Source organism: Caretta caretta, chromosome 20 (genome assembly GCF_965140235.1).
Source record: "Caretta caretta isolate rCarCar2 chromosome 20, rCarCar1.hap1, whole genome shotgun sequence".
NCBI classification, from domain to species: domain Eukaryota; kingdom Metazoa; phylum Chordata; order Testudines; family Cheloniidae; genus Caretta; species Caretta caretta.
Window position 1 is genome coordinate 4,072,923 of NC_134225.1, and position 22,556 is coordinate 4,095,478.

At 59.2% G+C, this 22,556-nt stretch overlaps 2 protein-coding genes across 3 annotated transcripts in view; both read right to left on the reverse strand.

The window, feature by feature from the left end:
* The window catches only part of AGAP2 (ArfGAP with GTPase domain, ankyrin repeat and PH domain 2), a 58,011-nt gene extending 52,092 nt beyond the window's left edge, over window positions 1–5,919 (reverse strand). The window contains exon 1 of one of the 2 annotated variants that reach the window (XM_075121414.1): window positions 5,656–5,919. In XM_075121414.1, coding sequence (XP_074977515.1) covers window positions 5,656–5,815 — 160 coding nt within the window. In that variant the 5' untranslated portion in view covers window positions 5,816–5,919. The remainder of the gene's footprint in view (window positions 1–5,655) is intronic. The other variant, XM_075121413.1, reaches the window with a different exon arrangement.
* A 5,163-nt stretch (window positions 5,920–11,082) lies between these two features.
* Window positions 11,083–22,279, reverse strand: LOC125627705 (uridylate-specific endoribonuclease D-like). Its single transcript, XM_048832116.2, has 7 exons — window positions 20,523–22,279; window positions 16,896–17,079; window positions 16,020–16,222; window positions 14,100–14,216; window positions 12,801–12,907; window positions 12,145–12,287; window positions 11,083–11,207 (listed from the first exon to the last, which is right to left on the reverse strand). Exons 1-7 carry the CDS (start codon window positions 20,590–20,592, stop codon window positions 11,093–11,095), a joined length of 939 nt encoding a protein of 312 aa, XP_048688073.2. The 5' UTR covers window positions 20,593–22,279; the 3' UTR covers window positions 11,083–11,092.
* Between the last annotated feature and the right edge of the window lie 277 nt (window positions 22,280–22,556).

The window sequence follows — 22,556 nt, forward strand, 5'->3', positions numbered from 1 at the left end:
CCAGAGCGGCAAGAAACCCCCGGAGTGGGGACTCCGTAGCCCCTACCCTGAGTGACCACTACAAGGTTGGGGGTCGAGTCCCCCAGGAATCTGGGCCCAGACTTGTTGGGGTTACGAGGACTCAGCCGCACAGGAGAGTGGAAGGGGAGCCCTCGAGGTCAGGCAGGCCTCTGGTTAAAGGGAGTGGGAGCGAGGACTCAGCGCGGCCCAGTGGCACTCATGAGCCCTGGGGGTCTAAGCCCAGCCCTGCCACTGACTCCCTGGGTGCCCTTGGTCAAGTCACTGCCCCTCCTACTCGTCGTCTGTGTAAGCTACACGCTCCTTGAGGCAGGGGCTGTATCTGTTCTCACTAGGCCCTATGGTAATACACAGCTGGATGGATCTCCTTCATAGATGGGCCCGACGGTGAATACCAAAGAGACAGGATGGATCATTGAGAGGTCGCCTGCTGGTCCCGACACCCGCCCCCCAGGTTCTGGCTGCTCCATGGAACCAGCATAAGAACAGCCATCCAGGGTCAGTGCGATGGTCCATCTAGCCCCGTATCTGGCTGCTGACAGTGACCAACGCCGGGTGCTTCGGAGAGAACAGGACAACGTAGTGATCCATCCCCTGTCATCCAGTCCCAGCTCCTGGCTGTCAGAGACTGGGGACACCCAGGGTTGCATCCCTGACCAGCTTGGCTAATAGCCCTTGCTGCAGGTTCTTCTTGCTGCTGGCTGGCGCGGGGGCTTCACTTCCCCGTTTGGCACGTCTCAGGGAAGCAGAAGACGAATCGCTGCAGCCCACACAGCGGGGCCCGGGACGCAGCCAGGCAGCCGGTACTGCTGCTCCATCTGGCCAGCCCAGCGCACGTGACTGCGACAGGAAGATACCCCCAGAGGAGCCTGCTGCTCGCTTGCGCTCGGAGCCCCAACGGAGGCCGGTTCCTCTCCGCACCCCCCTCCCGCGTCACCTCGAGGGGGCGGCCTCGGGCACATGCTCCCCTCCGCCGCCCCTGCCCGCAAACCGTGGGCATCCGGACTGTGTCCCCATCACGGGCCTCCCTGCCTAGCCAGGGTGGCGAGTGGCACGTCCCAGTGGGGCTTAGGTGTCTAATCTCTCTCCACTCCGCCTCCCCCCGCACAGGATCGGGGCGGCGAGACGGCGGGGCCGGAGCTGCTGGCTCAGCAGAGAAAGCCAAGGGATGAGCGCATGGCATTTCCCGGCTGTAATGCCTGGGAAACCTCCCGGACCTGTCAGGCTGCAGGGAGGGAAACCAAACAAGCCGCGTTGTCTCTCTCCCTTAGTTACCTGCTAGGGTGGCGCCCGGCTGCTGGAATTCACCCCGTGCCCACAGCTGGCCTGAGTCAGCACCGCTGCCAGCGCCCGAGGGCAACCAGGGCAGCGCCGAGAGCGAAGTGTTCGGCGTGCGACGCGCTCTCCGGCTCGAGACCCTGTGCCCAGGGCACAGCCACCTGCCTTTCCAGAGGTGCCCAGCTGCCCCGTGGCAACCGGACCGCCTCCCCGTTGTCATGACAGCAGCACAGCGGGTTGCTATGTGGGATCCGGCAGCCACCGTTGAAAGGAACGGGGGGGCGGGAGAGGCCAGGTCGAGGGGGCCGGCGAGCGCCCAGCGCCGGCGGCGGGGAGGCACAAGAGCAGCGGGCGGTGCCCGGGCAGGACGGGCAAAGCCGACGGGGGCTCGGCTGGCACCGCACCCAGGCCCCAGATGCCACCTGGCGAGAGCGGCCCGGCGAGCTCTTGGCTCGGGTGGAAATGCCAGCCCGTGTGTCAGCCACCAGCCGGGGGCGGTGCCTTCGAGATGCCAGTGGCAAGGGGCACCGCGCACTGCAAGGTTTGGGCGACAGGGCCCCTGCCTCCTGGGGGAGGGTCGGAACCGGTGGCGGGGGCCAGGGGGTGAAGGATCCAGCTGGGGCAGCCTTGGACAGATCTGCGCTTCTGGGGGCTTCTCCCTCCTCCCCACCCCAGGCACTGGCCCGGCACCGGGGCGGGACAGAGATCTCGTCCCAGGTGAGGCGACCCCGCTGCCGGGAATGAACTGGAGCAAACGACCCCTGAACCACGAAGGGGGAGACCTCCCCCGCTTTCCCGCCTGGCCCTCTCCCAGCCCCCATGGCCCAGCCCCAGCATCCCGGCCCATAACCCCGTTGGAGCAGCAGGACGTAGGGAAGGGAGATGAGGCCCAGCCCCTATATTGCTCCACTTCCCCCCGCACCCCATAGCTAGCCCCCTGCTCACCCCACAACCAGGACACCACTGGCCCCCAGCCTGGCCCTGCTCATCCCATAGCCCCCTTCCCCCGACCCCAGCCAGCCCCAGGCACACAGATGCCCCTGATGCGACCGGTCCTGGACAGGGGTGGGTCCCAGCCCTTCACAAACGCCCCCTCCCCTCGGTCCCTGTAAAGGCCCCGCGCTGCGTGTGCCACACGGCACCAACGCCCACAACTCCTTCCTTGCCATGGCCCCCGCTCTGGCACCCGGGATCCACCTCTGCGCCAGAGCCCGGCACACAGAAGCCACCCGAAGAGCCGGGCGCTGGCATCGAACCTGGCACCGGCGAGAGGCAGCCCCGTCCAGGTCCCCCAGCGGGCGGAGGCGGCGAACGAGGCGGTGTCTCCAACCGCAGGAGTCAGGTGCCCCGTTGCACAGGGGAACCGCAGCGCTGAACACCAGTGCCGGGGCCGGAAAGGGCCTGGCGTGGGGCCACCCCGTCCTGAGCCCCGGGCGGCCGCTGCCGGTGAGCCCGGACTGCCCCTCCGCACGAGGCCGGGAGCGATGGTGCCCGGGCGCCTGGTGCCCGCGGGGGGCTCGGGCCCCGACAGCCAAGGCGAGTGCTGGGCTCCATCATTCTCAGATGCCCAGCTGGGACGGGCCCCATCTGTTGTCCCCGGCACCTGCCCCCAGCCCGGGCACCATCCCGCCCAGCCGGGACGTGGCCACGGGATCAGCAACAGCCCAGTTCCCCCCCCCAGCCCAGTGCAGCTCCCCTCCCCACCAGCACGGTCCAATGCCCCTCCCCCCAGCCCAGTGCAGCTCCCCTCCCCACCAGGACGGTCCAATGCCACTCCCCCCAGCCCAGTGCACCTCCCCTCCCCACTAGCACGTCCAATGCCCCTCCCCACAGCCCAGTGCAGCTCCCCTCCCCCCAGAATGGTGCACCCCCTTTTGCTACAGAATCAGCCCAGTCACGCCCCCTACCTGGTGCAGCTCCCCTCCCCGCCACCCGGTGCAACTCCACCCTCCAGCACAGTGAAACTTCCCTCGCCCCCAGCATGGCGCACCCCTCCGCCTAGCCCCTGCCCCCCAACATGGTGCAGCTCCCCTCCCCCGCAGCATGGTGCACTCCCTCTGCTACAGCATCAGCCCAGCCTCCCTCCCCCCCTCCCCGCCCCAGCATGGTGCGGCTCCCCTGATACATGATGCAGCTCTCCCCACCCCCGGCATGGGGCAGCCCCCTCTGCTACAGCCTCAGCTCCCCCTCCCAGTCCCATACAAGCGGGGAGCAGGCGCCCCAGGAAACTTGGAGGCAAACTCCAGCCGGAAGGTGCACAGGGGCCTGTAACCACAGGAACCTCCCTGCTGCTTGGAGAGCGCGGCTGTCATCACCGGCTAATGGCTCAGTGGGGCAGCAAGGTGCAGGCAGGGCAGCCGGCTAGTGGGGCGGGAGGGCAGCTGGCCACATGGAGGCTGGGCTTCCGATCCCCAGAGTGGCCAGCCCCTGGCATGGCTGGGGGCGGGGGAGGGGGGAGGGGCGCGTGTACACACGGGTGTGCAAGCCGGCATGCATATGTGTGCGCACGCAGGCGGGCCTGTTGATACGTGGGTGGCCGCATGCAAATATGTGTGGATGCGTGTGGGTGTTTAATCCGAGGGGGCAGCTTTGTGTGTGTGTGTGTGTGTGTGAACGCAGGTGTGGTTGAACACCAGCGTGTGTCAAGTGTCGTGGGCCTGTCTGCGTTAACACCCGGGTGGCTGCACACCAGTAGGAGCGTGTGCGTGCGTGGGGGTGGGAACGTGCAAAGGTGTGTGTTGTGTGCACACAAGTAGGCGCGTGTGCCGGCGTGTGCTAAGGTGTGACCGCACACAAGCGGGGGGGGTGCATGCACGCGGGTGTGAGCGTGTGCAGGTGTGACCGCACACAAGCACGGGTGTGTGCACACGCGTGTGCAGAGGGGAGGAGCCACTCCCTGCGGGAAGGAGCTCGGTGCAGAGGCCCGGGCGGAGGGAACTTTCCAGCTGTCAGGACCAGCTGTTTCCGACGTGAAAGGAACGTCCCTGGATGGCCAAGTGGGACAGAGCTGACGCCCTGGGAAGGGGCTGAGTGTGTCAGCCAGCTGCTGCGGCGGCTGCCTAGGAGAGAGCTGGCAAGCTGCTGAGGGTCAGACGACCAGTGTCGCCCGCCGGGGATTCCCAGGTGGCATCGGGAAGGGATGCGCCGTTCGCTTGGTGCTCCGGGACGCAGGGAGTGGGATGTCCCTGGGATGGCTGGCGTTCCCTCTCTTCCTCCCCCCGTTCCGCTGGCGGGCAGTGCCCCGGGGCTGCTGCACTTTACCCACCGAGAACAGGGGGGCAGCAGGCTCCTGGCCCTGGACACGCTCCCAACGCCAGCCCCAGGGCCTAGCACAGTTCTTGCCACAGGGGGAGATCCGGGGCCTAGCTGCTGCCGCTGCCAGCCCAGTATCCTAGAGCATTGCCAGAAGGGACTGGGGTTTGATGCCTGCTGCCGGGGGGGGCCAGGGTGCCAGAGTCCCCTCTGGAGGGAGCCCTGCCCTGGCCAGCCCTCCGGCATCCACAGGAAGGAGCATGAGAACCTCACTCGTCCCTCACCGTCCCCTTCGAGAGACCGCCCCGCGTGCCTGGGACACCAGCCTGGTGCAGGTTGTTTGGGGCAGAGGGGACCTGCGTGACGGATGCCTACCCCGGCTGCCCTCCCCCACCGATCGCAGGAGGCTCCAGAAACCCACAGGAAAGCAGCCTAACCGACAAGTCTCTACGCCACCATGGGGCTCTCTCCCCTCCCCGCCCACCTCCCCGGCCGTTTGCGGGATCGCCTCCCTCTTTGCACAACAGCCAGAGCCGCGGAAGTGAGGAGGCAAACCCAGTGTGCCCCTGCCAGGGCCAGCCTGGTCCCGACAGCGTGGACCTTACACGGCACAGAGCGAATCACTCACTGTCTCCTCCAGTGCCAGCCTAACGCCCGTCCAGGGGACCAGACACCTCCCAGCCACTGGCTGGGCCTGCTCCGATTTCCCCCCTCCACAGCCCTCGCCTGCCCGGACCCCCCCTCCGTCCCCTGCCACCCAAGCCGAGATGCCACCTCCTCAGGGGAGCTGGCGGGACTTGCCCTGAGAACGCAGGAGCCCGGCAGTGGCGTGACGGTGGCCGAGGGACATCGGGGGGAAGAGCAACAAGGGGCGTGCTGCACGCCATCCCCCGCGCCCCCGCTCTCTGCGAGCCACCTGGCGTGGTGCGTTTCAGCACCGGGCCGGGATGAGCCCTCTCGACGGCTTCCCGACGGCTCCTCCCCAGACTCAGCAATCCAGCCGCCGCGTGCCGTTGCCCTGGAAAGCAGAGTCTCCCGTGGTCACCCGCGCGCCAGGCCCCTCTGTGGGGCAGAGGAGCCCAGCCCAGCCACGCCCCTGCCGCTTACCTCGGACGATGCTCAGCGAGGCCTTGATGTTGTTCTTCAGCGGCTGGTCGCTCACATGTTCCACCAGGCGGAAAACTTTGTTCAGATGCAGTTTGACCCCCTCGTGCCTCTTTGCCTCTGCGCGGATGGCTGCAGACATCAACTGCTTCTGCACGTTCATGGTCCCTGGCCCCTCGCCCCGCCTGCTAACTCCTGGCAGGGCTACGTCTGGGTCTTCTGCCCATGGCTCAGCCCCCGCCCTGCGACCAAAACTACCCAGATCCTCCTTAAAAATGAAAGGGGCCCCGGCCCATCCGGCTGGGTCTGTGGCTCTGTCTAGCTCTGTCTCAGCGGCACTTCCTGAGTAGCGCGTCACCCAAACCAGCAGCCTCTGCCGCCCGAGCTGATTCTGACAGCACGCACAGGGTGTCGCTCGGCGAGGGCCCGCCGACAGCAGGACCGGGGCCTGCGAAACACCCCGCAGGTTCCCAGGCAGGGCAGGGAACTCCCACAGTGGGTGGAGCAGCTCGTCGGGCTGCTTCGTTGCCAGGTGTTTGGAACTTTGGCTGCCCGCAACGTGTAATTATTTCATTCATCTCGGCGGCACCCAGATCAACAGCTGTCCCATCGGCTACGCCAGGACACACCCAGCCGAACACGCCTATCCCTGCACGCCCCCCCCCCCGCGCACACCCATGTGCATGCACCCACCGACCCCACATGCATCCATCCAAACGTGCCACTCGCACCCTCACACCCGTCCGTGCACATGCCTTACCGTGCACACAGGTGCATGCACCCACCCGCCCATGCGTGCACCCCAAGCCCCGTTCATCCCGACATACAAGCCGTCCGGGCGCCTCCACGGCCCCGTGAACACGTACCTGCGTGCACATCCATCCACCCAAACGTGCCCTCCACGCATGCACGCGCCATGCACCCACACGAGCATGCCTTCCATGCACCCTGCATGCATTCCCTCCGCATGCACATGCATGCCTGCCCACACCCACCTGTCCTTGCGCACAGGTATCCAGCCATCCATGCACAAATACATAAAGTCATCCACACCCACACATTCACCCACACCCCCCTAGCTAGCGATCCCTAACCCCCCCACATGTACACAGGCATCCTAATGTAACCCTGCACCCACCCATGGTCTCCCGTACACACCCATCAATGCACACACACACACATGCATCCGCCTGTGTGCACAAACATTGTACATCCCCAGCCATACACATATATCTCATCCACTCAGATCCATATCATCTAATCTAATCTATCCTATCGCCCCACCTATCTATCTATCCCCATACACCCCCTCCCCGACCTCTCTCTCTCTCTCTCTCCCCATGCACCCCGTCTATCTACCTATCTATCCCCATGTCACGGAGTGTGGGGGAGTCCGGGCCCTGCACCCCTCTTCCTGGGATTCACCATGACTCTCAGCCAGCCAGTAAAGTGAAAGGTTTATTGGACAATAGGAACACAGTCTAAAACAGAGCTTGTCGGTACAACCAGGACCCCTCAGTCAAGTCCTTCTGTGGGGGCAGGGAGCTTAGACCCCAGCCCTAAGGTTCCCTGCGTTCCACCACCCAGCACCAAACTGAAACAAACACCCACCCCCCAGCAGGCTCTCTCCTGCAGCCTTTGTCCAGATTCCCGGGCAGAGGTGTTACCTCCCGCCTCCCCCTCCTGGCTCAGGTTACAGGCTCTCAGGTCTCCCATCCCAATGAAAGTCCCCTGCCACATTCCCAGGTCAACACTCCCCCCTCCCTACTGCGTCACACTCCCATTTATCCAGCATTAGCCGTTTCTGCCACGGCATCACACTGGACGCTTATCCTGAGATGTTTATCCACGGTGATCCTTGCATCTTAAATTCTCAAGGCAGAAGTGGGGTCTAGTGGTTAGAGCCAGTGGCTTGGCTGTCAGGGTGCATCTGGCCCTGTTGTAAGGGATCCAGAGCTGGAGTTTTTAGTATGGGGTGGAGGGGGAGCATTATGGGAGAATCATGTGAGCTGGATGTTTCTGCTAAAATTACTGTCATTGTTAGGTTTCAGAGTAAACACCCACTGAGGTGAACAACAACCCTTTACACCTCTCTCTGGGCTGTCATCTCAGGCTGTCTGCAGACTTCCGTGTTCAGAAGGTTTTATTCAGAGCCGTAAGGGGAAAGGGGCCCTGACTTTAGCGGGGATCTGGGAGTCTGGACGCCAGGGTTCTAGATCTAGCTCTGGGCTGAGCTTGCATTTCACCTCCCTTTATAGGAAGCAGCGAGCGTCTCCAGAGCAGTGAGTGTCTTTGCAGCATTTGTGTTTTGAACAGCACTGGGACGTCGAGTGTCAATGTGCCGTCCCCATCAGCAATCCGGGGCGGGTCCCAGTGAATGGGAGGAAGGCTGTCTGCCCGCCATGCTTACAGGCGGTGGATATGATCGTATCCTCATGAGTTGGTTGGATGCTGGTGAACACAGGGGAACACAGCGCTCTCAAGTGTGGGGCAGGAAATGCTGAATGCGTGTCTCTCCCTTCCCAGAAATCCACGTTCCGGGAAAGCCCCCCTCGGCCCTTTCCCCCATGGGTTTTTTTTGTCAGTTGCACAAGCCCTGGCCGGGGAAAGGTGCAGGCCGTCGTCAGAGTACACCACAGAGAGGTAGGAAGTGCCAGCCTCCTACCTCTGCTGGCTTCCTCTTGACGAGATGACGTTTCAATCAACACAGCAGCTTGCTAAGTGGCCCTGGGTTTTCAGTATTACTCAGCTCCCGTCTAGGCATCGAACGGAAGCAGACGGCTTTTCAAAAGCATTTGGCACCCAGCGGCTCCCTCCCAGAGCAGTGGAGGATCCCCTTCCCACTGGGAACAATGGCGTTCTCCCCCCATCACCACCTCCCTCTCCCACCTTATGGGAGCTGCTGGGGGCTGAGAACTTTTGCAAATCTGGCGCCTTAGAGCGCCACCTGGTGGCACTTCTCACCCACCCTGGTTCTCATTACGTGCGCTTTGCCGTTCGGGGCATGGTTTGAAGAGCGCTATTGACGGTGGATTTGGGTGGGCTTTGTTATGGCATTACAATCTCTGATCTCCTGGTATCCGACCCGGCCTGCCTCCTGCCACCCGCCTCTCCGGCTGCCCTCTGGCCCATCTCGGACTCTGATCCTCTGGGCTCCTGACTCTGCCAGGACTCAGGTCCGGCCCTGTGGACGCTGTTAGAGCAGGAGACGCCCAATGGAGCTGCTGCAGCCGTTTGCGTCGCCTGAAAGCGGAGTTCAGTCTTTGAAGCAACGCTGCATTGTTGTTCGTTTTGTGATGCGCGTTCGTCCGGGGGCCGCGGCTGCAAGCCGCGGGCGAGTTTGCTCTCTGCCTTCAGTTCTAACTAGTTCAGTGCTTACAAGTGACACTAAGAAAAGACCCAGAGTCCACGGCACTCACTTCTCTTCCCAGGGGGAGGCCTCAAAATCGGCTCCCGCTTGGCAGAGGGGCGACGATATTAACGCCCGCACCCCGGCTACACTGCACATCTGCTATTGCCAGGGGGAATTACAAGGCCTAAAATGGCCAGTGAAGACGCCGCTGGCAGTGAGAAAACGGTGCCAGTTCGCGGCCTGCTAAGCCAAGCCACGACCTCCCCATTCACCAGGCACCAGTGACTGGGAGCCATGAAGATTCGGCCATAAATCCCCAGCAGCTTCACGCTTTGCAGGGGTCTTTCTGTTGCCTGCAGAATCAGAGGCGCTGCCAGGGAAATCACACACAGCACAGCAAGGTCTGGCCACGCTTCGTAGCTTGGCACCCCAAGGCGGGGAAAGAGAGAAGGCGTTGGAGCCCAGACAGAAGAAGTGATTTGGGAAGCCTCTGGTTTCGGTGGGGGTGGGGGGCAAACCTCAAAGGGGCCTGGTTCTTAGAATGTTCTGAGCCCCCTCCCTCTGGAAAGCAGGCCCCGTCAGGACATTTCAGTCAGGCCCCCTGGAAACAGAGGGGACCCTCTGTTTGAACAGGAACGGCCCTCCCAACCCAGCCCTTGACATCACAAGCCGCACACATCCCCGGCCTCTGATCTGTTTGCAGCCCTGCTGAATTTGTCCTCCATTTCCCCACGGCGGTTCCCCACTGCCTGACCCGTCTGGGCCAGCGGCTCTCCTGGGTCGGGGGAGAGGGGCGGCGTGTTCACTGGGCAGACACAGCCGCTCCCTTCACGACAGCGCCCATCAGAACAGCAGCTTGACGAGCTGCCGGAGGTGGCGACGGGAGAGTTCTAGGCCTGTAAAGTGGTTCTGGATCCCTGCTCTCATCGCAGGAAGGGCTAGGCGAGCTGCTAATGATGAGATGGATCCAAGGCCGTCCCGGGGGCGCATGGCTGTTTAAAGGGCTGGTCCTGCTCCCCTGGAGTTTTGCCATCGATTTCAGGAGCAGGCTTCGGGAAGGCAAAAGGCTTCGCTCTCCCCAGGCAAACGAGGTTTGTGCATTTCTTCACGGCAGCTCTCATTAGCTGCTGCTGCTGCCAGGGGATTCCCCCCACCTCTGCAGGTGATTAAGGGGTCTTCGTGGCGGACGGGAGAGAGGTGATGGATTTGGCCGCAAACCGCATCACCTGGCAGGACAGTTGAGATTACCGCTGCCACAGGACCCTGAGCCGAAGGGCCAGGCCCTGCGCTCACCGGGGCTGCCTGCTTTATTAGGGCGAGGAAAATGCCCCTTCTCCGGAGCAAGGGGTGTATGCGTGTGCCGGAGAGGGGTCCGCATCTCTCAGCACTACCATGGCCTGGCCAGCAGCCTGCCCAGGGAGTTTCCCTGACACCTGCTTGCCCCCTGGAGACTGGGAACGGTTAGGACAGCTGCAGGGCTGGGAGGAAGCCCGGCTTTTCCAGGGCATCTGCGCCTGCTTGCTGCCGAGCCAGCAGCTCTCAATCGCGTGTGTGGCCGGGAGGGATTCCTTTGCCGTCATAAGGGATGTTTTCCATCTAAACTCCACCTGGAGACCTCACTGCCGTCCACCATGGACAGCGACAATGGGGCAGGCCATTAGCCCAGCTGCTTTACAAAGTGCGAGCTCAGTGGCTGGCTGCTCCCAGGGGCCAGGGCAGCCCTGAGCACAGCACAGATCACAAGGCAGAAGCTCGACTCATGACCCCCCCACTCTCCCCGTTCCAAGAGCCAACGGAGCCGGACAAATGCACACACGGTGCATTAACCCTGGGGCCCGCGTGGGGGCAAAGGGACAGGGACTAAAAGGGCTCTGCACTTGCCCGAGGTTATTACCTATTGTCACATAACAGGCCCCGTACGCACGCTCCCGAAACAACAATCACTGCAAGAAACTAGCAGCAGGAGCCCCATGTGCGGGCGGGGTGGGGCGGGGTTCCCCACTTGGGACCCTGAAAACAAAAGGCAAGAGGGAGCGGCTCAGCGAGGGAAAGGTTTATTGTCGTGGTGCTGAGTGGAGGGGGGCGGGCTCAGGGGGAGTTGGGGTACGAGGAGGCGAGGTACCGTTTGCCCGCTCCGTACTCCGAGTTGGCCCAGGAGTAGGTCTGAATCTGGGCCGATTTCCCGCCGAGGCTGAGCGTGCACCTGCAAGGAGATGGACGTGAGGCTGCTGGGGAGGGGCCGTCCAGAGCCACGTCGCCCTCTGAAGCCTCGAGGCCTGAGTGTGCCCCGCAGGGCGATACAAACGTGTCCCCACGGGGGGTATTTTTTAGAAGCCTCAGAGGGTTTAAGCCAATCCTGTGTTTTGTTTTCCTGTGGCCGGACATGAGTTTTGAACACTTGGGGTTGGCAATGCTGAGAAGGCTGGAATCCTGATCCCAAGCCCCCAGCTCTAACTACTAGGCCCCACTCCCCTCCCAGAGCTGGGGACAGAACCTAGGAGTCCTGACTCCAGCCCCCCTGCTCTAACCACTTCACCCCACTCCCCTCCCAGAGCCGAGAGAAAACCCAGGAGTCCCGACTGCCAGCTCCCGCTGCTCTAACCACTTCACCCCACTCCCCTCCCAGAGCCGAGAGAAAACCCAGGAGTCCCGACTGCCAGCTCCCGCTGCTCTAACCACTTCACCCCACTCCCCTCCCAGAGCCGAGAGAAAACCCAGGAGTCCCGACTGCCAGCTCCCACTGCTCTAACCACTTCACCCCACTCCCCTCCCAGAGCCAAGAGAAAACCCAGGAGTCCCGACTGCCAGCTCCCGCTGCTCTAACCACTTCACCCCACTCCCCTCCCAGAGCCAAGAGAAAACCCAGGAGTCCTGACTGCCAGCTCCCGCTGCTCTAAGGATCAGACTGCAATGATCGCCTTTGCCACAAAAGTCTGCGGGGAAGGAGGCATTAGCAGGCTTCTCAAAGGGTTTTACGCACAACAAAGAGTTTCTAACAGTACTTCAATTGCTACCAGAAATGACCTGAAAGTCCATCCGTCGTCCCCCCAACCCCCCCCGCCCCCCCCCGTGCCGGTGGCTCTTCAGGGGCGACACCCCCACTGGGGCCCGGCCTACCTGGCATTGCCTTTGATACTCACAGCTTGTTGGGCCTGGTTTTGTAGCACAGTGTGTACACGGCCAGTTCAAACTCGGGGCTGGAGCCGATGAAGAAGGAGCCGACGCTCTTCAGATAACCCGTCCAGCTGTACTGGAAAGCCATGATGTCAGGGTAGCCAGTCCACTGCAACCAGACAAGGAGACGCAAGAGGTGGGTGCCCCTGGCCGCGGGTGCTCTGGGCTGTCTCCGGTTGGAAACTATCTCAAGAGGGTGCATGGGATAAAGGATGGCACCAATTCGCTACCCACGAGCCAGCGCCGGGCAGGGAGACGGGCAGCCTGCTCGCCAGCCGACGGCAGGACTGCGATGGCTCAGGACTCCATGGGAGGAGACTTTGTCCTCCCTGTCTGTGCTGGGCTTGCAAAGGGACTCACTGAGCCCCCCACCACTGGGACTGAGACTTGAACCCAGACCCCTCGTGGGGCTTCGAGGCGGCAGGTTGCGTCAGTGAGCAGAAAAGGATCCTTCCTCCGGCCTAGGAGCCATGCTGAGCTGGGCTGGGCTGGAAGCCACCTGCCCCTGGATCGGGCGGGTAGGAGCCGCACTGAGCCGGGCTGGAAGCCACCTGCCCCTGGATCGGGAAGGTAGGAGCCGCGCCGAGCTAGGCCCAGTGGACGCCCTCCCCCCAGCACTCACAGGCCCATTGTAGCTATAGCTCAGGTAATTGATCTCTCCGTTCTTCTCCAGCTCGTAGTAATGGACCCAGTTGTGAAAGCCTGAGATTTTCCCGCTCTTGATTTCCCCTGCAGGCGAGAGGAAGCAGAGCTGGAGTCACGGCCTGTCTCTGGCTCCTTTCCTGCCGCGCCCCGACGTGGCGCCCCCGACAGGGGCAGGTGGCGCCCCCGACAGCTTCCCGCAGACCCTGTGCCCTTCCCAGCGGGCCCCTCACTTTCTTCCAGCCGCTCATCACTTGCCCCTGAGTTCCCATCGCCCCCGGGGATTCTGAGCGTACATGGGGAGCTGTGAAGTTCTCTGGTACAACTGCCCGACCGCAAGGCGCTTTAGGACAATCATTCGCGGGGCTGTATCTGTCTGTTCAGCAGGGCCCTAGAACGTCGGTCGTCTCGACACCGTGCTAACGTGGGTCGGGGTGAATTAATACCCTGTTGAGTGGCTGAGAATAACTGACTGTCCTGACCTGAGAAATGCTGTTCAAGGTAAAAGCCGGCCTGAAAAGTCCCAGCGTTAAATTTGGAGCCATGCAGCTTACGGCCAGGAGGATCCACCAGATCATCCGGAGTGACGTGTGTATTGCAGGCCACCACCACCACCCCGGTACTCTGTATAAGGGGGTTATCCCCAGGAAATCCCACCCCAGGCTTGGCTACGCCACTTATCAGATTGGCACATCTAGTCTGTTCCATTTCAGTTTCCACGTCTAACTGGCCCCTTGGCAAATTCCCAATGATTGACCCCCCCCCACCCTCCCCATTCACAGTTGTGTGATTGACAGAAATTACATCCCTGTGATTGTTCCCGGCAGCCTCTGCCACTGGCCTGGTGGGCAAACTTGGGCAAGTCGCATCCCTGTCCGTGCCTCAGTTTCCCATCTGTAAAAGGGGGCTAATGATACCAGCCTCCTTTGGAAAGCACTTGGAGCTCTATGGATCGAAAGGGCTGTACCCAGAGCTCGGGCTTCTTCTTCTTAAACATGTGGCCTGATTTTCACAGAGGCCGTTTTCAGCAGGTCAGCCCCTCTGCAGATGAGGCTGCTGCTTGCTCAGGAACCTGAATATTAGGGGCCAGATTTTAGGCCCCCCCATGTTTGAGGTTTCCGGCATTTGGAGGGGGGTCTCCTCCAGCAGAAGGGGCTCTACAAACGGGCATGCTGGAGCCTCAGGTTTATTCATCTTTCCGACAGCCCCCGGAGCTGTGGCTTTGTGTTGTGCTCTCTTCGGGGATCCACCCCCCACCGCCCCACGAGCAGCGCTGTACCGTGGAAGACGTGTTCGAAGCCAGAGGAGTCCATGGCCGCTCCCTTCGAGCGTGAGTAGAGCCCGAACCACATCTCCTTCAGGTCTGCCTTGAAGTCATTCTCCGACAAATAGATACCTGGCCCGGGGAGACAGCAGGTGTCAGAGCTGGTCTCCAGCAGGGCAATGCAGCTAGCTCCCGGGGACTGAGCTTCCATAGCCCAGCCACGGGAGATCTCAGGTCTGAATCCATCAGCCGGCCAGATTCCACAGCACGCAGCCCAGCGAGGGGCAGCAGGGTGTTTGCATGGCTCTGGCATGGGCTTAACGGGGTCATTCGCCACCTGCTCGCTTGTAAGAACGGGTGAGGCCCAAAGATAGCAATCGGATGTTCTCCATCGCCAGCCTCACTATTTAGAACGTCAAACCCTTGTAGCCGGGACAGGGGGCCTTCTCCCTGGACCGAGGCTGCCTCCCCTCCAATCCCACGCCCACTCCTCTCTGAGTGCGCAAACTGCCCCTCCACGGCACATTTCCCCGTCTCCTTTGTCACTCCCAGCTGGCAAACTCCCGTCGGGCGCAGGTGCAAGCTATTACCTCTGTGTCACGCACGCACCCCGCCGGCAAGCAGCGAGTGTGACGAAGTGGGGGGGTTTCTTGGTTTTCCCTTGGTTTTTCCCATGGGTTGCGTGCAGAGGGGGTGGGACTCAGTTTCCCTGGGCGTTTCTGGTTTAACGAGGCGGTGGGAGAGGGAGGTTGTTGTTACAGAGGACCGGGAACTTGGGGCCCCAGCCAGTGGCCTGGAGAATGGAGACCACAGCGACTGGTGACCTGGTGGCCCAGCTCGGGAGTCACAGCCAGGTCTGGCCAGTGGGAGGACAATGGGCTGCGGAGAGAGGACCCCGGTGACCTGACCAGCCGGTTCCAGCCAGAGGGGGCCAGAGGATGGAAGAGAGGAGAGGAGGCCCAGGAGACCCTGTTTACGACCCTGTTTACCTGGAGAGAAGACAATGGACAGAGGCCGGCTTGGGGCCCGTGATATCAGATGCCCAGCTGGGAAGCAGGGGGGCTCAGGACTGGAGAGAGAGAGCAGGCAGAGCCCACTTGGATGCCGGGGAGACTAGGATGTGCTGTGCGGAGGGAGGCCAGGCCTGAGGCCCTGAGAGTTTCCTGTGCTGGGTTCAGACGCTCAGTGACCCCTCCTGTTTTACACTGGCTGAGAATCACTCCAGTCTAGAGATCAGAGGGGCATTATTCCCTCTAGCAGCGGAGGCCCTGGGGGTCCAGAGCAAGGGGACTCCCTGAAGGGGCCCACGGCAGAGACAGGTGTGCTAAGGCTCAGAGAGGTGCGGTTCCAGGAGGCGAAGGGGCTTAACCCCTGAGAGTGAACCCCCGAGAAGGGCTGTCTCACTGAAGGGGGAGAACAGGCAGTCCTAGTTGCCGGCGCTGATGGCCAGCAGGTGCCGGGAGCTGCGTTCTGCTCGGGTGAGAGCCGAGCTTGAGGGACAGGTGTCACAGAGTGTGGGGGAGTCCAGGCCCTGCACCGCTCTTCCTGGGATTCACTGAGGCTCTCAGACAGCCAATAAAACAGAAGGTTTATTGGACAACAGGAACACGGTCCAAAACAGAGCTTGTGGGTACACCGAGGACCCCTCAGTCAAGTCCTTCTGGGGGAGCAGGGAGCTTAGACCCCAGCCCTGGGGTCCCCTGCGTTCCTCCACCCAGCCCCAAACTGAAAACTAAACCCCCGAGGGGAGGCAATTCCTTGCTTGGACTCCTGCCGGCGCAGCCAGGGGAAGCCTGTCTCCACGGCACCTGGCAGGGCTACAGGATCCTGCAATGAGCCGAGGCTGGGGATTAGCTATGGTCCCGCCAGCACCTGGCAGCAGACACAACCCATGTCATCACCTAGCTGCACACTGCCACACAGCTGGTACTTTACCTGTAGAAACAAAGAACTGGCTCAGCTTCTCCATCACCCGGGTCTTGAAGATTTCATCCAGGAAAGCGTCCACCTCCTGTCTCTCGGAGGCGGTCACCACCTCCTCCTTGCCCGTCATGCGTTCGTAGTTATTCAGCAGCGCCAAGAGCCTGGCAAAGGTGGGCTTGGAGAAGAGGGCATCCTCGTCCACGTAGCTGAAGAGCCTGGCAGGAGAGTGGAGAGAGGGGGTTAGGGACGCTGCTCCTAGTCACAGATCCAGCCAGAGAATCGGAGGCAGAGCCGGTGAGCTGATAGCTCTGCCTTAAGTACTTATCTGGGCCCCAACACCAGAGCATCAGAGGGCCTCACAATCTTTAATGCCTTTATCCTCACCGCCCCACTGGGGGGCAGGGAAGTGCTCTTTTCCCCACTGGACACACGACGATCTGAGGCAGAGAGACTTAGTGACTTGCCCCAGGTCACACCAAGAAGTCTGTGGAGGAGCAAGGGATAGAACCCATGTCTGTGGCTGGTACTCTAACCACTGGACCATCCTTCCTCTCTGACCAGAGACTAACTAGTCCCTCTCGGATCGTTATAAATGGGACCTGCGGAAGGAGGCATCCCTGACAGAGAGCCAGAACGAGGCCTACGTACACTTCCGTCCCCCTTCCTGCACCCCCACACCCTGACCAGATCCATCTGCCGTGTGTGTATGCTACCTCTGTGTCCCTCCACTCTGTCTGCCCTGCGGGAATTTCTACGTGGCTGTGGAAGGTTCTGCCCATGCAAGGATATGGTGTAATCTCAACGCACCCTCCCCCCTGATCTGTACATCCCACACAGGTGGGTTTCCCAGCATCTCCTGTCCCCTCCACTCCACCCCCATGCCCTCACTTCTGCTCGGCGTAGTCTTGGCCTGCACTGGTCTGGTCAGAGGAGATCTTGTGCTGCAGGTTGAGGATGATCTCGCTGCTGGTGGCCCTGTTCACGTCGGCAGAGTACAGCGTCTCAGAGATGCTCTTGATCTCACTGTCGGAGACAGAGTAGAATGAGGGGACCTCCCGCTGCTCACCTTCCCCTGGAATGGCAACAAGAGGGACCAGAGTTCACTACGGCCTCGCCTCAGTGGCCAGATACTAGGGTAATGGGCTAGAAACATGGACAAAGAAGCACCTACAGCGCTAGTCCCCAACTCCCCTCTTACCCAGCTCAAAGGAGTAGCTGGCTCATTGGAGGCATGATGGCTGGTTTATTCAGTTCATCCAGCTAATGTGCCTATTAGAATAGTCACTAAGCCATCATTGTTGTGGAATAATTACTCCCAAGGAACCCTGTGCAGGCAAGATAGCCAAAGGGGAGAATCCAGCTTCCCTCTTCCATGTGCTCCATTCCTAATACAGTACCCAAGTGTCCATACACACCCTCCTCCCTGGGTCTGAGCAGGGCCTACTTCCTCTCACGTGTGGGAGAGAACCCAGCTCCGACCATCTGGAATGAGCTCCATCTACCGTCTGCTTCAGACACTCCGTTTCCTTTCGCACCTCGGCTGTCCAGCACAGCCTGGTCTCTACGCCACCCTCTCCCGCTGCAGCTATCCCACGCTACTTGCTGATTCTGTGACGCATTTGCAGGATGAAGCCGCGTTTCCTGGATTTTCCATTCTAGATATGGATGAAGCCCATCCACACAGACCCCCCTTCAAATCACTTTCACCTTTCTGGGGGTCTCTTAAATTTTCCCTCTCTGCTTGACTCCACAGCTGTACAGAACATCCCCAGGACTCCCTCTCTGGAAGGATTGATCGACAGGGGCCTGCTTTACACAGTAGATCGGGAACCAGGACTCCTGGGTCCTTTTTCCCCGCTCCGCCAATGACTCACTAGGAGGCCTCGGACAGGGCATTTTTCTATGTGCCTCAGCTTTGTTCCTCTATCCAATGGTGATGTGGATACTGACCCCAGGCAGACCCTCAGCGACAAGAAGGGGAAATGACACTGTTAATGTAACATAGCTGGGAAGCAGGGGATGTTGCTTCTCTCTCTTTCGCGCCCCAACACCATCCTTGGGGTGCGTGCAAGCAGAAGTGGGCCGAAGCAGCTCCCCATCTTGGAGGTAGCTGGCCCTGACTGCCCCATATCACCTGCCCAGTGCACAGCAAGACTCAACGGACTTGAGAGCGAATCATGCTGGAGCTGAAATCCCATCAGAGGCTTTACAGCCAAGAGCTCTATCCATGGATTTTTAATGAGCCCTAAATGCACGTATCTCTGGGAACACGGGAGAGAATCTGCTCTCGTCTGTAGATATGGCAGCCAAGCCTTCGCCTTTAAAGTTAGAACTACAAATCTGACCTTAATTATTCACAAAGATTCTTGGGATCCCGGCTTTCCTTCTTTGCTGTGCATTTTCTCTACGTGAGTACACGAGGGAAACAGGGAAGTGCTATTTCTGCCTTTGCTGGAAACTGCACGGACAAGTTCTCGGCACAAACAAGCAAGCAGCTAACCACGAAACCAGATGGGAAACAACATGGGTGAAATCCTGGCCCCCTGAAATCAATGGGAAACCTCCTGTCGGCTTCATTGAACTAGGATTTCTGAAGTGCTCGTGCATAGGGGTGGCTACGACTTGATTTCATGTGTTTGATAAAGTGCATGTTACACGGTGGTTATTTGCACAAAGTAACCTTCAGGGGGGAAGAGCAGCTATCGTCGATGGTGAACATACGCCAGGCGAATAACATGTTAAGCAAAGAGTGATTGCAAGATACTCGTGCAGCAAAACAGAAAGCGCTACCAGAATACAGCGTACAGACCTTACTGGAGAAGAGCCCCAAGTGTCAATTTTGCTGCCACGCTTTAGAACTAGACCAGGGGTCGGCAGCCTTTCAGAAGTGGTGGGCCGAGTTTTCATTTATTCACTCTAATTTAAGGTTTCGCGTGCCGGTAATACATTTTAACGTTTCTTAGAAGGTCTCTCTCTATAAGTCTATATTATATAACTAAACTATTGTATGTAAAGTAAACCAGGCTTTTAAAATGTTTAAGAAGCTTGATTTAAAATTAAATTAAAATGCAGATCTTATCAGTTTAGTGCAGTGGTTCTTAACCTGGGGTGTATGCACCCACTGGGGGTGCGAGATGCCCTTTCTGGGGGTGTGAGACGTGCGAGGTTTTTTTAGAAGGTAAATCATCGAAAACACAAATTAAGCACGGGCACATAAGTACAATTTCTTTGCTTCATCAAACCTATGTTTTTATTAACATTATACATTTTTAACGATTACTGTAATATACAAAGTTTTTAAGTTTTTAAGCTAACTGTAGTGTAATTTTTGATAAGGGCTGCAGAGCACTGGGCCCAGGCCAGGAGCAGAGCCCTGGTCTGGCTGCCGGTACCCCAAGCCGGCAGGAGGGCTGAGTGGGGCCAATGGCGGGGACCCCGGCTGGCAAGGGGCCGGCAGCCGGAACCCCAGACCAGCAGCAAGGTGAGCGGGGCTGGCGGCTGGTATTCCAGGCCAGCAGCAAGCTGAGCGGGGCCGATGGCCGGGATTTTGGCTGGCAAGGGGCCAGCGGCCGGAACCCCAAACCGTCAGCGGGCTGAGCAGGGTGGCAGAAAGAACCCCAGACCGGCAGCGGCTCACTCGCTGCCGGTCTGGGGTTCCGCTGGCTCCTGCCAGCCGGGATCCCGGCTGCCGGCCCGGCTCAGCCCGCCACCGGTCTGGAGTTCCGTCCACCGGCTCCTGCCAGCCTGGGTCCCGGCTGCCGGCCCGGCTCAGCCCGCCGCCGTCTGGAGTTCCGTCCGCCAGCTCCTGCCAGCCTGGGTCCCGGCTGCCGGCCCGGCTCAGCCCGCCGCCGGTCTGGAGTTCTGTCCGCTGGCTCCTGCCAGCCGGGGTCCCGGCTGCCGGCTCCGCTCAGCCCACTGCCGGTCTGGAGTTCCATTTACCCAGGTTGGTGGTTTTGCCCAAATTTGTCCCCAATGATGGCCAACGTCAGCTTTTCACAGAACAGATTTTTGAATATTTTTTTCATAGAGTCATGGATGTTAAGCCCAGAAGGGACCGTGAGGAGCAGTCTGACCTCCTGCGTAACACAAACCCGGGAATATCACTCAATGAGTCCTGCATCCAGCCCATGTCTTGTGGCTGAGCTAAAAAGCCATCCAATCTTAATTTAAAACTGTCAAGGGATGGAGAAGGCACCACATCCCTTGGTTGGTAAATTGTTCTACAAGGGTAAAATTCACTCCTATGCAAGAGGCCAACATGGGGCCTTCTGCACCACTTAAGAAGTGAAAAGTAAGCAATGCTTAGACCGTCTGTACAGGGCTGAATTTCGTGTTTGCAAAATCAGAGCTTTGGGCATCTGTGTTCACTCAGAAATGGCTCATTTGAACCCATAATTTTTGCCAGGCTCTTGGGCAGGAGAGAAATCTCACCCTGAATTGCCTTTTTGTTATCGTCACATAAATCCAAACGGGATACATTTTAGTTTAAAAAATATTTTAACAATCTGCTCTTACCTGGAAAGGAGAGGTGGGCCCCAGATGTTAAACAGGGCAGGAAGCAGACCAGCGCAAGAATGCCTTTCATCTTGGATGGGCTGCAACCTACCTGACACCGGAGCAGCACTGAGGGTTTATATCAGTTTGCTGTATCGCTTGAGATAACGCTAGAGAAATATTAAACCGCTCTAAGTTTGGAGCTGCAGCTCAAAGCCCAGGGATAATGAACACATGCGAAGTTTGTTGGCAGAACTAGATAAAGTCAGACACAGCTGTTGCACAGCTAGATAAGCCAGGGATAGGTGGGAGCGGGTTGGATAATATGCAAGACCAGAGAATTCAGGTATTGAAAGATAGTCAGGAGTCCAGTGCAGAATTGACACGCTGGTGATCAATATCATTGTGAAATGTGTCAGCACTCTATGAGGAGTCATGGATATTCACTGATATTATGCTTTAAAGTCTGTGACCAAACAAAGGAAGAAACAGGTTTTCTCCCAGACAGAAGGGAAGGCAGCTCTCTACATGGCTCCAGTGTAAATGAAGCGTTATGGAATCAAAACAATGGAAGCCCCATTTACACACAAATCAGCAGGGGGATGGGCACAATCAGCCAAACCACACACAAGCAGTGACGGGACTCAAACTCGCGACTGCGGGCTCTGCTTCCCACGTGGTAACTGGGACGTGCGTTAGGCCTGGTTCTGTTGCCTGGTAGCAAGAGTCAGGCTTCCCCAGAGATCGGCTCACTCAGGCACTCTGATCTCATCAAGGAGCATCCTCATGGTGCTAGATAGGGTAGCTCCTAGGGACTGGAGGCTCCAAGGCTCCCAAATCCAGCTGCTTAGCCAGGGAGGAGGGGACATGCACAACACGTCAAGGCGTCTCAACCGCCCTTGGGTCAGAGAAATTAAAAATAAAATCACCTCTCTCCAGGAAAACTGTGAGTTAATTCTTTTTTTGATTCCTCTTCATTTCCCATCTCTGAGCAGATGCACTTATCCTGGATTTTATATTTCTATGTAAATGGCAGCATTATCTCCCAAGTACTAACCTCAAAAGAACAATGGGACCGGTGGGAAACCAGAAGGTCTCTGGGGCATGAGCTTGGGGGAGGGATGCCCTTCCTATGAAATCTACACAGCAGCTAACTACACAGCTTTATTTCCGGGATGGATTGGAGTATCAAATATCTGGGGTCTCAGACACAAGCGGAATATGCTAATGCCATTCTCCTTTAGGATTAGTCTGAAAGCCGTTAATCGTCTCCAATTGGCAGGCAGAGGCTGGATAGACACACTTATTTCACATTTCCAGATGCAAGCGTATTTTGACCCTTAAGCGCGGTTTAGCCAAAACCCATGGAGGTGGAGGAGCCCTGTGGCCGTTCAGATACAGAATGGAGACCCTCCTGGTTTTCACTTTCATTGTTCCGCGACGTCTGCACGTGTTTTACTGGCAGAGAAACGGACTGTTTGGTCGTCTGAGGTCAAGGATGAATTTGGAGATTCACTCTCGCTGCTCTGCGGTACTGGCAGATTGTGGGTGAAGGAAGCGTGGCTCGGAGCCCAAGTACAGCCAGCCCCGGGACTTCTGTAATGTAGTGCTGAGCACGTTCACCTTTCAAATGGCTGTGCCAGACGTCTCAGCATACCAGGCTCAGTCTCGACCGAGCCTGCCCGTGCTGCGTTCCTGCATTACAGATAGTCAGGTTATCCAATATGTATATTGCAGTGGCTCCCGGAGGCCCCAGTCAGCACGGTCCCTGATCCATCAATATGGCACATTGCAGGCTAGCACTGGTAGCCTCCACACACCCCTCCGCTGCACTAGCGGTAGGGACAGCTGAAATCACTTCCAATTCGGTGTAACTATTTGCTTGTGCCCAGTTGTCAACGTGGCTAAATTTAGATGCAAAGGATCTTAACTCCACACGGTGCCTTTACTCCTCTTACGCCCCCTGGAAGCTGGGGGGAGCCCAGTGCACCGCCCCCAAAGGGGTCCTCACAGGGCTGGTCACTCTGGTACGGTGCACGCAGGCAAGCTGTGCCA

Coding starts and splice junctions, on each gene's coding strand:
- LOC125627705 (XM_048832116.2), bottom strand. CDS start 20,592: ATGAAAGGCATTCTTGCGCTGGTCTGCTTCCTGCCCTGTTTAACATCT. Junction 16,223..16,895: donor CAAGACTACGCCGAGCAGAA/GTGAGGGCATGG, acceptor CTCTCCTGCCAG/GCTCTTCAGCTACGTGGACG. Junction 14,217..16,019: donor CCAGTTCTTTGTTTCTACAG/GTAAAGTACCAG, acceptor TCCCCGGGCCAG/GTATCTATTTGTCGGAGAAT.